The sequence below is a fragment of the Oncorhynchus keta genome, chromosome 27 (genome assembly GCF_023373465.1).
Source record: "Oncorhynchus keta strain PuntledgeMale-10-30-2019 chromosome 27, Oket_V2, whole genome shotgun sequence".
Classification (NCBI taxonomy): domain Eukaryota; kingdom Metazoa; phylum Chordata; class Actinopteri; order Salmoniformes; family Salmonidae; genus Oncorhynchus; species Oncorhynchus keta.
The window spans coordinates 44,678,457-44,692,712 of record NC_068447.1 but is presented as its reverse complement, the minus strand read 5'-3'; the positions used below and the strand labels follow the sequence as shown (position 1 = coordinate 44,692,712).

General features: G+C 41.9%; 1 protein-coding gene across 1 annotated transcript in view; it reads left to right on the top strand.

Moving 5' to 3' along the window:
* The window catches only part of LOC118360171 (copine-9-like), a 108,703-nt gene that overhangs the window by 19,944 nt on the left and 74,503 nt on the right, over nucleotides 1-14,256 (top strand). The window contains exon 3 of the mRNA XM_035739398.2: nucleotides 13,518-13,564. Coding sequence (XP_035595291.1) covers nucleotides 13,518-13,564 — 47 coding nt within the window. The remainder of the gene's footprint in view (nucleotides 1-13,517; nucleotides 13,565-14,256) is intronic.

Sequence of the window (14,256 nt, the reverse complement as noted above, 5' to 3'; positions counted from 1 at the left end):
CAGACCTATATCTATCCTACCCTGCCTTTCTAAGGTCTTCGAAAGTCAAAATTAGCAAACAGATCACCGACCATTTTGAATCCCACCGTAACTTCTCCGCTATGCAATCTGGCTTCTGAGCTGGGTGCACCTCAGCCATGCTCAAGGTCCTAAACGATATCATAACTGCCATCGATAAGAGACAATACTGTGCAGCCGTATTCATCGACCTGGCCAAGGCTTTCGACTGTCAATCACCACTTTCTTATTGGCAGACTCAACAGCCTTGGTTTCTCAAATGACTGCCTCGCCTGGTTCACCAACTACTTCTCTGATAGAGTTCAGTGTGTCAAATTGGAGGGCCTGTTGTCCGGACCTCTGGCAGTCTCTATGGGGGTGCCACAGGGTTCAATTCTCGGGCCGACTCTCTTCTCTGTATACATCAATGATGTCGCTCTTGCTGCTGGTGATTCTCTGATCCACCTCTACGCAGACGACACCATTCTGTATACTTCTGACCCTTCTTTGGAAACTGTGCTAACTAACCTCCAGACGAGCTTCAATGCCATTACAACTCTCCTTCCCTGGCCTCCCTGGCCTCCAACATTTAGTCAAACTAAATACATGCTCTTCAACCAATAGCTGCACGCACCTGCCTGCCTCTCCAGTATCACTACTGTGGACGTGTCTGACCTAGAATATGCGGACAACTACAAATACCTAGGTGTCTGGTTAGACTGTAAACTCTCCTTCCAGACCCACATTAAGCATCTCCAAATCCAAATTACATTTAGAATCGGCTTCCTATTTCGCAACAAAAGCAACATTCACTCATGCTGCGAAAATACCCTCGTAAAACTGACTATCCTACCGATGCTCGACTTCGGCAATGTCATTTTCAAAATAGCCTCCAACACTCTACTCAACAAACTGGATGCAGTCTATCACAGTGCCATCCGTTTTGTCACCAAAGCCCTATATACTTCCCACCACTGCGACCTGTACGGTCTCGTTGGCTGGCCCTCACTTCATACTCGTCCCAAAACCCACTGGCTCCAGGTCATCTACAAGTCTTTGCTAGTTAAAGCCCCGCCTTATCTCAGTTCACTGCTTACCATAGCAGCACCCACCCGTAGCACGTGCTCCAGCAGGTATATTTCACTGATCACCCCCAAAGCCAATTCCTCCTTTGGCCGCCTTTCCTTACAGTTCTCTGCTGCCAATGACTGGAATGACCTGCAAAAATCTCTGAAGACTCATATCTCCCTCACTAACTTCAAGCACTAGCTGTCAGAGCAGCTCACAGATCATTGCACCTGTACATATCCCATCTGTAAATAGCCCATCCAACTACCTCATCCCCATACTGTATTTATTTATTTATTTATTTTTCTCCTTTGCACCCCAGTATCTCTACTTGCACATTCATCTTCTGCACATCTATCACTCCAGTGTTTAATTGCTATATCGTAATTACCTCGCCACTATGGCCTATTTTAATGCCTTTACCTCCCTTATCTTACCTCATTTGCACACACTGTATATATACTTTTTTATACTGTATTATTGACTGTATGTTTGTTTATTCTATGTGTAACTCTGTTTTTGTATGTGTCAAACTGCTTTTCTTTATCTTGGCCAGGTTGCAGTTGTAAAGGAGAACTTGTTCTCAACTAGCCTACCTGGTTAAATAAAGGTTAAATAATATATATATATATATATATATTAAAAAATGTGTACCCGTGTTTTGAGATATTCATGGCTCCAGAAGCACAATCCCCTGATCAACTGGGCAACTGGTGCTATCGTGGGTTGTTCTCAAGTCGGCCCAGCCTGCTCCAGGATGTCTCCCTGCAGGCTTGAGAGAAGCCTCAAACCTCTCCGCCATTCCCGCGGAGTATCTGAACCTCCAGGTAGTCTTCAACAAGGCCCGGGCTACTTCTCTCCGCATCAACCCTACGACTGTTCCATTGAACTTCTCCCAGCCATTACACCCCCTCGGGAGAAATCTTTACTCCCAATCGGGGCCAGAGACCAAGGCTATGGAGGAGTACATTGAAATGTAATATAGCGCAGGGTTCTTCATTGTTGGAAGAAGGACCAAACCTGCATCCGTGTATCAACTACAGGGGCCTTAATGACATCACAGTAAAAAAACGTTACCCTCTACCTTCCTTGGCTTACAAACCTCTTGAGGGAGCGACCATCTTCTCCAAGTTGGACCTTCGGAACATGTGCCATCTGGTTCAGATACGGAGAGGAGATGAGTGGAAGACTGCCTTTAACATGGCTAGTGGGCACTATGAGTACTTAGTTATGCCATTTGGGTTGACCAACTGTGTTCCAGGCCCTGGTCAACGATGTGCTCCGGGACATGCTGAACCGGTTCGTGTTTATGTACAATTGAAGTCGGAAGTTTACATACACTTAGGTTGGAGTCATTAAAACTTGTTTTTCAACCACTCCACAAATTTCTTGTTAACAAACTACGGTTTTGGCAAGTCGGTTAGGACATCTACTTTGTGCATGACAAGTAATTTTTCATACAATTGTTTACAGACAGATTATTTAACTTATAATTCACTGTATCACAATTCCAGTGGGTCAGAAGTTTACATACACTAAGTTGACTGTGCCTAAACCTGCTTGGAAAATTCCAGAAAATTATGTCAAAGGCTTTAGAAACTTCTGATAAGCTAATTGACATAATTTGAGTCAATTGGAGGTGTACCTGTGGATGTATTTCAAGGCCTACCTTCAATTCCAGGCTTGACATCATGGGAAAATCAAAAGAAATCAGCCAAGACCTCATAAAAAATTGTAGACCTCCACAAGTCTGGTTCATCCTTGGGAGAAATTTCCAAACGCCTTAAGATACCACGTTCATCTGTACAAACAATAGTATGCAAGTATAAACACCATGGGACCATGCAGCCGTCATAATGCTCAGGAAGGAGACGCGTTCTGTCTCCTAGAGATTAACTTACTTAAAAGTGCAATCAATCCCAGAACAACAGCAAAGGACCTTGTGAAGATGTAGGAGGAAACGGGTACAAAAGTATCTATATCCATAGTAAAAATGAGTCCTATATCGACATAACCTGAAATGCCACTCAGCAAAGAAGAAGCCACTGCTTCAAAATTGCCATAAAAAAGACTATGGTTTGCAACTGCAGACTACGGTTTGCAATTGCACACGGGGACAAAGATTATACTTTGTGGAGAAATGTCCTCTGGTCTGATGAAACAAAAATAGAACTGTTTGGCCATAATGGCCATTGTTATGTTTGGAGGAAAAAGAAGGATACTTGCAAGCCGAAGAACACCATCCCAACTATGAAGCAAGGGGGTGGCAGCATCATGTTGTGGGGGTGTTTTGCTGCAGGAGGGACTTGTAATCTTCACAAAATAGATGGCATCATGAGGGGGGGAAATTATTGAAGCAACATCTCAAGACATCAGTCAGGAATTTAAAGCTTGGTCGCAAATGGGTCTTCCAAATGGACAATGACCCCAAGCATACTTCCAAAGTTCTGGCAAAAACAAAAACAACAAAGTCAAGGTATTGGAGTGGCCATCACAAAGCCTGACCTCAATCCTATAGAAAATGTGTGGGCAGAACTTCAAGGAGGTCTATAACCCTGACTCAGTTACACCAGCTCTGTCAGAAGGAATGGGAGAAAATGCACCCAATTTATTGTGGGAAGCTTGTGGAAGGCTACCCGTAACATTTGACCCAAGTTAAACAATTTAAAGGCAATGCTACCAAATACTAATTGAGTGTATGTAAACTTTTGACCCACTGGGAATGTGATGAAAGAAATAAAAGCTGAAATTAATCACTCTCTCCTATTATTCTGACATTTCACATTCTTAAAACAGAGTGGTGATCCTAACTGACCTAAGACAGGGAATGTTTACTCAGATTTAATGTCAGGAATTGTGAAAAACTGAGTTTAAATGTATTTGGCTAAGATGTATGTAAACTTCTGACTTCAACTGTATAGTATGGAAATTATAGATCATAGAATAAGAAACCAAATGACTATTTGAGATATGATATGCTGTATATTCTTAACTAAAATATAAACGCAAAATGCAACAATTTCAAAGATTTTACTGAGTTACAGTTCATATAAGGTAATAATATAATGTTTCAGGGAAGACCCAAATGCCGACAATGTCGAAGTAACAAAAGTTTATTACTAGAACAGGGGGCAGGCAAAACAACAGGTCTTGACAGGCAGAGGTCAGTAATCCAGATGCAAAAGGTACAGAACGGCAGGCAGTCTTGGGGTCAGGGCAGGCAGAATGGTAAAAACCAGGAAAACTAGAAAACAGGAACTAGAAAAATACATGATCAAGGGGAAAACCGCTGTTCAGCTTGACAAACAAAACGAGCTGGCAACAGACAAACAGAGAACACAGGTATAAATGCACTGGGGATAATGGGGAAGATGGGCGACACCTGTAGGGGGTTGGAAACAAGCACAAAGACAGGTGAAAGATTAGGGTGTGACGAATAAATCAATTGAAATAAATATATTAGGCCCTAATCTATGGATTGCACATGACTGGGAATACAGATATGCATATCTTGGTCACTGATACCTTTAAAAAATTGTGTTCATTGTCCATAGCTTTTGCCTGTCCATACCATAACCCCACTGCGACCATGGCGCACTCTGTTCACAATGTTGCCATCAGCAAACTGCTTGCCCACACAATGCCATATACATGTGGTCTGCGGTTGTGAGTCCGGTTGGACGTACTGCCAAATTCTCTAAAATGACATTGGTGGCGGCTTATATTAGTGAAATGAATATTACATTCTCTGGTAACAGCTCTGGTGGACATTCCTGCAGTCAGCACGCCAATTGCACGCCAACTCCGTCAAAACTTGAGACATCAAGTTAGAGTGGCGTTTTATTGTGCACCTGTGTAATTATCATGCTGTTTAATCAGCTTCTTGATATGCCACACCTGTCAGGTGGATGGATTATCTCGACAAAGACAATAGGGATGTAACCAAATCTGTGCGCAACATTTTAGAGAAATAAGCTTTTATTTTATTTATACATGTTGCGTTTATATTTTTGTTCAGTGTATATCCACATTTTGTACTGTAACAAACTACACACAATACTCCAGAATGACTAAGCAAAAACAGGTTTTTATACATTTTGCAAATGTATATAAAAATCAAATAACAATACCTTATTTACCTTAAGTATTCAGACCCTTCGCTATGAGAATCGAAATTGAGCTTGTGTGTGTCATGGAAATTCTAACCAGAAAGGAAGAGAGACTAGATTCTTCAAACAACAACTTTGTATTATAAGAATTGCAATTCTGTAGTGGTTTACAATCACATGAATAACCTTTGTCTACATGGCAGTTTAGCAGGTGTGTGAGATCATGGTGGGAACATAGCGTACAAACAAGTGATAACTCCAGTTTTGTGACACTCCTTTCTGCTGATAGAATTGTCGCTGCTGCTCAAGCTAGCCTCCGTTCTCTTGATATCTCCACACAGCTGTGCCCTTGAAAGATAGGAAAAGAATAGGATGGACCAAAAACTGGTCACTCTCTTCTTCTTACATGAGAGATATAGACAGTGGAAATGTACAGGTTTAAGGCTTATACAGAGCATGTGCATAAGAAAGTTTGTCATTTTCCCACCGTAGGTGCATCCTGTTTCCACTAATCATCCTTGCAATGTTTCTACAACTAGATTGGAGTCCACCTGTGGTAAATTCAATTGATTGGACATGATTTGGAAAGACACACACCTGTCTATATAAGGGCCCACAGTTGACAGTGCATGTCAGACCAAGAACCAAGCCATGAGGTTGACGGAATTATCCGTAGAGCGCCGAAACAGGAGTGTGTCGAGGCACTTACCCAAGAAGACTCACCGCTGTAATTGCAGAGAACGGTGTTTCTAGCATGTTTTGACTCTGAGCTGAATACTTATGTAATGACTATATTTTGGTTATTTAATTTCGATCAATCTTTTCCAAAAAAAATAAAAATGTAATTCTTCCACATTGACATTTGAGTATTTAATGTAGATTGTTGACAAAACATTACAATGAAATCAATTTTAATCCCATTTTGTAACAACAAAATATGAATAAATCCAAGGGGTATGAATACTTTTGCAAGGCACTGTAGTTTTGAAGTAAGGAGTTTTAAATAACTTTCTGAATTCCTGTTCAGAACAGTGCAGAGAAAGTTGACAATGATAACGATTGTTTATTCCACATAAGGAATAATGCACAATGAGGAACATGCTTCCTGAGAGTGTACTTTTTCAGATTTCAAGAAAATATACGTAAATATACTTTCAAAACATTTATATTTAAATGTCCACAAAATATTTTTAAAGCATACTTTCAATAACGCATTTGATCAAAAATGTACATATTCCACATCATTCTTTTATGCAGCTGAAATTTTGATTTATAAATGTTTACGAATGTTTTGATGTTCATTTTAAAACTGAATAAGGTTGTACTTTTAATTACACATTACATATGACTTATTTCACATTTTATTGGAACGTACATTTCTTACCGTAATGTGAACAACTAAAGTGTGAAATGCCAGTGGTGCACAGTTCTCAAAAGTGTTACTTGTAAATTGCTGCTCCATCCACAACTGCTTTGTAAAATAGCATGTTAACATTGGCTGAGAAGATACCTTAGTCAATCAAGGTAACCTCTACATACAATAGCTAATGTGGTTAATGAGTACAAATGTATTTGTAAAAGTATACATGAAACACATCAAAAATACACTTTTTTTTGTAAAGAAAGGAATTCTAATTCAAATACCATTTAAGTATATTTCAAATTTATGAGAAATACACATAAAATATACTTAAGATGTATTCAAGATATATTTGTTTTGCTCTTTATCTAATATACCAGGGTTTCCTAAACTCAATTTTTTTTAACCCAATTTAGATAATTTTAAATACATTTAATATACTTACATGCTAATAAAATTGAAATTAAATGCATTCAATGTATTTCAAATTGTTCTGATTTAGATCCTTTTAAATATACTTAAAATATGTTAATGAAGTATGATTTAAGTAAACAAAGAAACGTCCTCTCACTGTCAACTGCATTTAATGTGTAAATATTTGTATGAACATAAGATTAAACAACTGAGACATAAACTGAATAAGTTCCACAGACATGTGACTAACAGAAATGGAATAGTGTGTACCTGAACAAAGGGGAGGGGGGTCAAAATCAAAAGTAACAGTCAGTATCTGGTGCAGCTGCATTAAGTACTGCAGTGCATCTCCTCCTCATGGACTGCACCAGATTTGCCAGTTCTTGCTGGAGATGTTTCCCCACTCTTCCACCAAGGCACCTGCAAGTTCCCGGACATTTCTGGGGGGAATGGCCCTAACCCTCACCCTCCGATCCAACAGGTCCCAGATGTGCTCAATGGGATTGAGATCTGGGCTCTTCGCTGGCCATGGCAGAACACTGACATTCCTGTCTTGCAGGAAATCACTCACAGAACGAGCAGTATGGCTGGTGGCTGTCATGCTGGAGGGTAATGTCAGGATGAGCCTGCAGGAAGGGTACCACATGAGGGAGGAAGGATGTCTTCCCTGTAACGCACAGCGTTGAGATTGCCTGCAATGACAACAAGCTCAGTCCGATGATGCTGTGACACACTGCCCCAGACCATGACGGACCCTCCACCTCCAAATCAATCCCGCTCCAGAGTACAGGCCTCGGTGTAACGCTCATTCCTTCAACGATAAACACGAATCACCCCCGGTGAGACAAAACTGCAACTCATCAGTGAAGAGCACTTTTTGCCAGTCCTGTCTGGTCCAGCGACGGTGGGTTTATGCCCATAGGTGACGTTGTTGCCGGTGATGTCTGGTGAGGACCTGCCTTACTACAACAGGCCTACAAGCCCTCAGTCCAGCCTATCTCAGCCTATTGCGGACAGTCTGAGCACTGATGGAGGGATTGTGCGTTCCTGGTGTAACTCTGACAGTTGTTGTTGCCATCCTGTACCTCTTCCGTAGGTGTGATGTTCGGATGTACCGATCCTGTGCAGGTGTTGTTTACACGTGGTCTGCCACTGCGAGGACGATCAGTTGTCCATCCTGTCTCCCTGTGGCGCTGTCTTATTCGTCTCACAGTACGGACATTTCAATACATTGCCCTGGCCACATCTGCAGTCCTCATGCCTCCTTGCAACATGCTTTTCAGAGTCAGTAGACTGGCCTCTTTAGTGTCCTACGTTTTCATAACTGTGACCTTAATTGCCTACCGTCTGTAAGCTGTTAGTGTCTTAATGGGCTCTTTGTTCCACATGATCATTAATTGTTTATGGTTCATTGAACAAGCATGGGAAACAGTGTTTAAACCCTTTACAATGAAGATCTGTGAAGTTATTTGGATTTTTACAAATTATCGTTGAAAGACAGGGTCCGGAAAAAGGGATGTTTCTTTTTTTGCTGAGTTTATATAAAAAATCTACTTGGGAATAAAGACACAGCATTCCCTGATGTCCCTCTGCAATTACAGCCTTGCTCTGAGTTCACAAAGTTTATTTTCCAGCGATTGGACATTAGCCATCAGGATACTAGTAAAGAGGAGGAGGTGTAGCCCATCTTGTCAGCCTAGCTTTTTTCTTCCTCTGGTTTGGTCATCTCGGTCAGGAGCAACAAGTGAGACCGCTGTGCGGGAAACAAGGGACTAGATGTTTTCATTCCAGATCTGGGAGGCTGAGAGATAAATGTATAGCTTCCGATTCATAATCCAAAAGTGTTTGTCGGTCATAGGACATGATTGCACAAACATTCTGAGCAAACAAGGTAATAATTAATGCAAAAAGAGCAATAAAAAAGCTAAGTGGAGCCGGAACTGGCAAGACATGACACGCCCCCCTCAGTGCCCCATGTTCTACTGTAGATAGCATATTTTTCTCTAAGCGTGTAAGATTGATTGAATTTTATTTCAGTTCAGCTGGTTACCTGGTCCTGAAGCCAGAGTAGAAAAGTTGGCGTGCAGCTCCTTTTGATTTGACTCTGCACTTTCCCACCAGATGGGTTATCCTCTACCAGTCACTTTCCATAAACCAGACTATCCGTCTGATGCTGGGACCCAGGCTATGGGTTTCTCTCATCTGTCCCCAAGATTCATCTGAAGGAGTATTAGTTTCTCTCTCATCCTGGAAGATTCCTATAGCACCGGGATACACTTCTCATCTTCTCAGAATGATTCGCTCCATGTTGTGGTTCAATCTTTAATGGCTGTTTCTGTAAGACACCCCGGATATCCACTGAATCTGTTTACTTTGTTGACTGGGAAATACCTGGCAGAGTTCCATTTTTTAATGGACTGCATTGCTAGGCGCTAACTAAATGCTCAATCAGGCCCTGTAGCATTTTGGAATTAGACTATTTTAGTAATTTATTACAGCTGTTCTTTTTACTTAACAGACAACAGGGCACTACTGGGAACTCTCATATATCTGCCTTGTCCTGTCTGTCTCAGTCTCACCTCCTTTACCTGGCGTACTTACAAACACAGAGTCAACTTTGGTAGACTTTATTTGGTAGACTTCTTCATTGCACTAACAGTGATGTACATGATCAGAATACCCTTTATTAGCCAAGTACACAAAACCAGAATTTGCCTTACCTTGTGAAGGTGCTGCCAGCTATATGCAATATACAAACAGAATACAGACAGAAGTCCACATTGATATCATACAGAATATATCATATCAGTACAGGAAACATAAAACAGAACATTCTGCAGTATAGGCTGGTTTCAGTTGGAATATACCATTTATAGAGGGGATATATTTATATAAGCAGAGGGAGGGATGCTGCCATGGTGAATATATACAGTGTTGTGTGAAGTGTACATAGTGTAAATGCAGTATAATGCAGATTAGAATACAAGGTGCAGTAATCGGCCCAATTCAAAGTCACTTCATCTCTATGAGCCTGATGGCCGGTTGGTGAGGGCCACAACCATTGGGGAAGAAACTGTTGAGCGTTTTTGGTCATGATTGACCTAAACCGTCTGCCAAAGTGTTGTCTTTGAAAGATGGGGTGTCCGGGGAGGGCAGGGCCGGCGATGATCTTACCTGCATGCTTCCTTATCTTGGAGGTGTGCAGGTCCTTGATGTTGGGCAGGTACAGCCGAAGACCTTCTCCACAGACTGGACGATGCACTGAAGTTTGCCCTTACAGCGGTCAGACGCAGACCTAAACCAGATGCTGAAAGAAGGGGTTAGGATGAATGTGTAGAACCAAACCAGAATTGTCAGAGAGTGTTTGAGTTTCCTCAACTGGGGCAGATAGTAGATTCTCTGCCAAGCCTCCTTGGTCACCTCTGTGATGTCGTCCTCCCACTTGAGGTTGTGGGAGATGATAGTCCCCAGGAATTGTAATGACTTGGCCGTATATTTCTTGAAGTAATTTCTTGAAGTCAACCACCATCTCCACTGTTTTGACTGTGTTGAGTTCCAGGTTGTTGTGACTGCACCAAGCCACCAGGCGGTCAACCTATCCATGGTACTTGGACTTGTCGTCGTCGTCGGAGATTGACTAGTGTGGTGTCATCAGCAAACTTCAGTAGTTTGACAGATGCGTCGCTGTAGGTGCAGTCATTGGTGTAGAACGAGTAGAGGAGGGGGGAGAGCATGCAACCCTGTGGCGCCCCCGTGCTGGTAGACAGGGAGTCTGAAAGATGTTTTCCCATCTTAACATGCTTTGTTCTCTTGGTCAGGAAGTTGGTGAGCCACCGGCAGATGGAGTCTGAAATGTTCAGCTTGGTGTGTTTGTGCTGTAGCAGGTCCAAAATAATTGTGTTGAACGCTGAGTTTAAGTACACAAACAGTATTCTCGCGTATGTCCTTGGGTTGTCGAGGTGTTGAAGGATGTAGAGAAGTCCATGTTGAAAGCATCGTCCACAGACCTATTGGCTCTGTAGGCAAACTGCATGGGATCAAGGAGGGCATCGGTGGTGGTTTTGAGATGGAACAGGACCAGGTGCTCAAAGGTTTTCATGAGCACTACAGGTCTGTAGTCGTTCAGGCCGGTCACCTTTTGTTTCTTCAGGAATGGGATGATGGTGGAGGATTTGAAGCGGGCAGGTACAGTGCATAGTTCTAGAGACTGATTGAATATGTGCGTGAAAACAGGAAAGCTGGTCAGCAGAGTTCTTTAGTGTGGCTGAGGAAATCCGGTCTGGACTTGCAGCCTTCTGAAGAGCTTGTTCACCTCCTTTTCTGTGATGACAAGGAAGAGGGCAGTCTGGTGTAGGCTAGAAGGAGGGAGGGAGGGGGACAGGGAAGAAAGTAGTCAGTGGGGGGTGGGGGGAGGGTGGAGAGAGTCCAGAAGGCTGAGGGTGTTGTCAGCTGAGGGCCAAGATAGCTGAGGAGACTCTTGATGGCTGAGGGTGTTTTGAGCTGAGGGGCAAGATAGCTGAGGGGACGCTTGATGGCTGAGGGTGTTGTCAGTTGAGGGGCAAGATAGCTGAGGGGACGCTTGATGGCTGAGGGTGTTGTCAGTTGAGGGGCAAGATAGCTGAGGGGACGCTTGATGGCTGAGGGTGTTGTCAGTTGAGAGGCAAGATAGCTGAGGAGACTCTTGATGGCTGAGGGCTCTTTGTGATTTAAAATGACATTTAGAACTCATTCAGAGACCCTTCCAGACAGACAAGCGGTCGTTCGTGGAGAATTGTTGTTCTAGCCACTCCTCGTAACGACTTTTGGCCACTTCAATCTCCTTGTTGAGCAGCAGTTTAGCAGTTCTATAGTCCTCTTTGTTGTTGCTCCTATGTGTCACCTCTTTGGCTGAGCACAGTACTCTGAGTTCAGCAGTGAACCAGAGTTTTGTCGTTGTTGAATTTGAAAAAAGTGCTGGTTGGAATTCAGTTTTCCTCACAGACAATGTTGTAAGATGTGACACTGTCTGTGTAATTGTGAATGTTGGTGCTTTCATCTTTAGAAATGCCCAAATCAGTGGAGGCCAGGCAGCCCTTTAACTCCTCTATGGCCTCACTAGTTTATTTCCTCACAGGCTTGGTGGGTTTCAAACTTTGAAAGCGTTCAATGATATTCACTATGCCCTGGATAGGAAGCTGCATTGTTTATCTGTTTTCATAGACTTGACACTGTGGACCATAATGTCTTGGTGCAGAGATTGAAGTGCGTTGGGATTACTGGTCAAACCTGTTCTCTTATTCAACTGGCAGCAGCTTGGCTTTTGAAAAAACTAAAACATCATTCAACATAATCTGTACGATTTGTAGCTTGTTCTGAATTCCTCTAAAACAAAATGCATCGTATTTTCCAATACTAAATTCTCAGAAAACCATGTAATTACTACCTTGGAAGGACATTCTATAGGGCAAGTGTAAGTGGATGACAAGTTGAGCTCCACCACCCATATAGAGAACTTATTGGGTTTTATTCCCGGCACAAAGTCAGTTTTTCCATTGCTGCCAAAAAGGAGTTGATTCATTGTACTTTTCTCTCTGTATTGGACTATGGTGATACTATTCATGTTGCAAGCCTCAAAAGCTCTACACTGAAAGCTCTTGACCCTGTGTATCATGTAGCTCTTTTGTCACCAATCAGAGATGTCTAACTCACCATTGTGATCTCTACTGTGCTGTTCGGTGGACATCACTAGCAACACGCAGGCTCAAACACTGGTACGTTCTTAGGAAAGTTGCCATTTTGTCTATCCGCTCAGATCTCAATCTTGTTTTAGATTAAGAGTCCTGACAGTTTTAACCAAGCATAGAAAAAGGTCCTGGAGTTCAAAGCTGAAATAGATGAACAGGTTGTTGAGACATGTACTGTAAATGTTTCTGTTTGTTTCCTGTTGTAATTGTGATATTGCCAGTGTCTTTTGTCTGTTTGGTCTTATATATTTTATTTTATTTTTTAACCCCGTCCCTACAGGATAATTTTTCTTAATTGACTCGCCTGCTTAAATAAAGGTTACATTTAAAAAATATATATATATTATCCAAGGGATTTTGCTCTCTAATGTGGCATTTCACAAGTGGTTTGTATCTGGGCAGCTCGTCGGCATAGTTATGCATAATCGTTGCCAAAGTGGTTTCTAGTTGCATTAGCTAGCAAAAATCCTCAGTGTGACAAACCTACCATGAGTGCAGTGAATAGCATTTACAAATACAGTAACGTTGCCAAGGTACTCGGACACTTGCCCCGATGCTGTTATCTCAATGTTCTTAGTTGGTCATTAGAAGAGATCCTTTTTTTAATTGCCTGCACGAAGCCAGAGCGAAGTGGATTATACTGCTAATGCCCAACATTCAACCGCTGATGAGCTGTTTTAAATGAATGTGACCAACCTGAACCTATTCTACCAAATTAGTTTTCTCTTCTAATTTAATGTTTTGACATTTTGGTTTTAGTTTGTTGAAGACTTGCCCATTATTGAATACTCTACACTCAGAAGTTATCTTATGGCCTTCTTTTTAACTCTGTCTCTTTCAATGCAGTGGTTGTGCTGTATGTTCAAGGTATCGGGACCAAAGAGTGGATGGAGGTGAGTGGAAAATTAAGTTCTATTTTCAGCATTTTTCATTTTTCGTCTTTAGTCACTGTTCTGCTAACTTACAGGTACTGATTTCTATGATTGGGGAAAAATGTAAGAACCCTCCGGACTGAGACTCATGTTGTTCCATCTTCTTTTTCCCCCCACTGGGTAAGAACTGGTTGAATCAACATTGTTTCCACATCATTTCAAACCTCCAAAAATTGATGTGATGACGTTGAATCAACGTAGAAAACTCTTTGGATTTGCAATAAGTCATCAACATAAAGGCATTTTGTCTTTTTTTCACCTAACTTTGAACCTAAATGTAAATCAAAACTAGACTTTCAACTGACGCCTGTGCCCAGTAGGTAGCTGAGCCACTGACACTGAAAGGATTTCCTGATATTATTCTATTCGGATTGTTCCAAAACCACATAAGTATGCCGAAGGTGGTTGCATTTGTATATCAATGAGCAGTATTCATTAGAAAACATTTGAGACATTAGTGTCACTTGTCTGAATGCCACAAGTCCAAACATTCTGCACTGCCCAGCACATTCCTTAACTAACTAGTGGGTTAAGGCACCACTAGCCATGATCAGTAATTGGCATGGATTTGACCATCATTCCTATTAGTGTAGAATGGCCTGGGGTAAGAAGCAGAAAGGATAAGATAGGTTCAGGTAGTGAACAAGCTACAT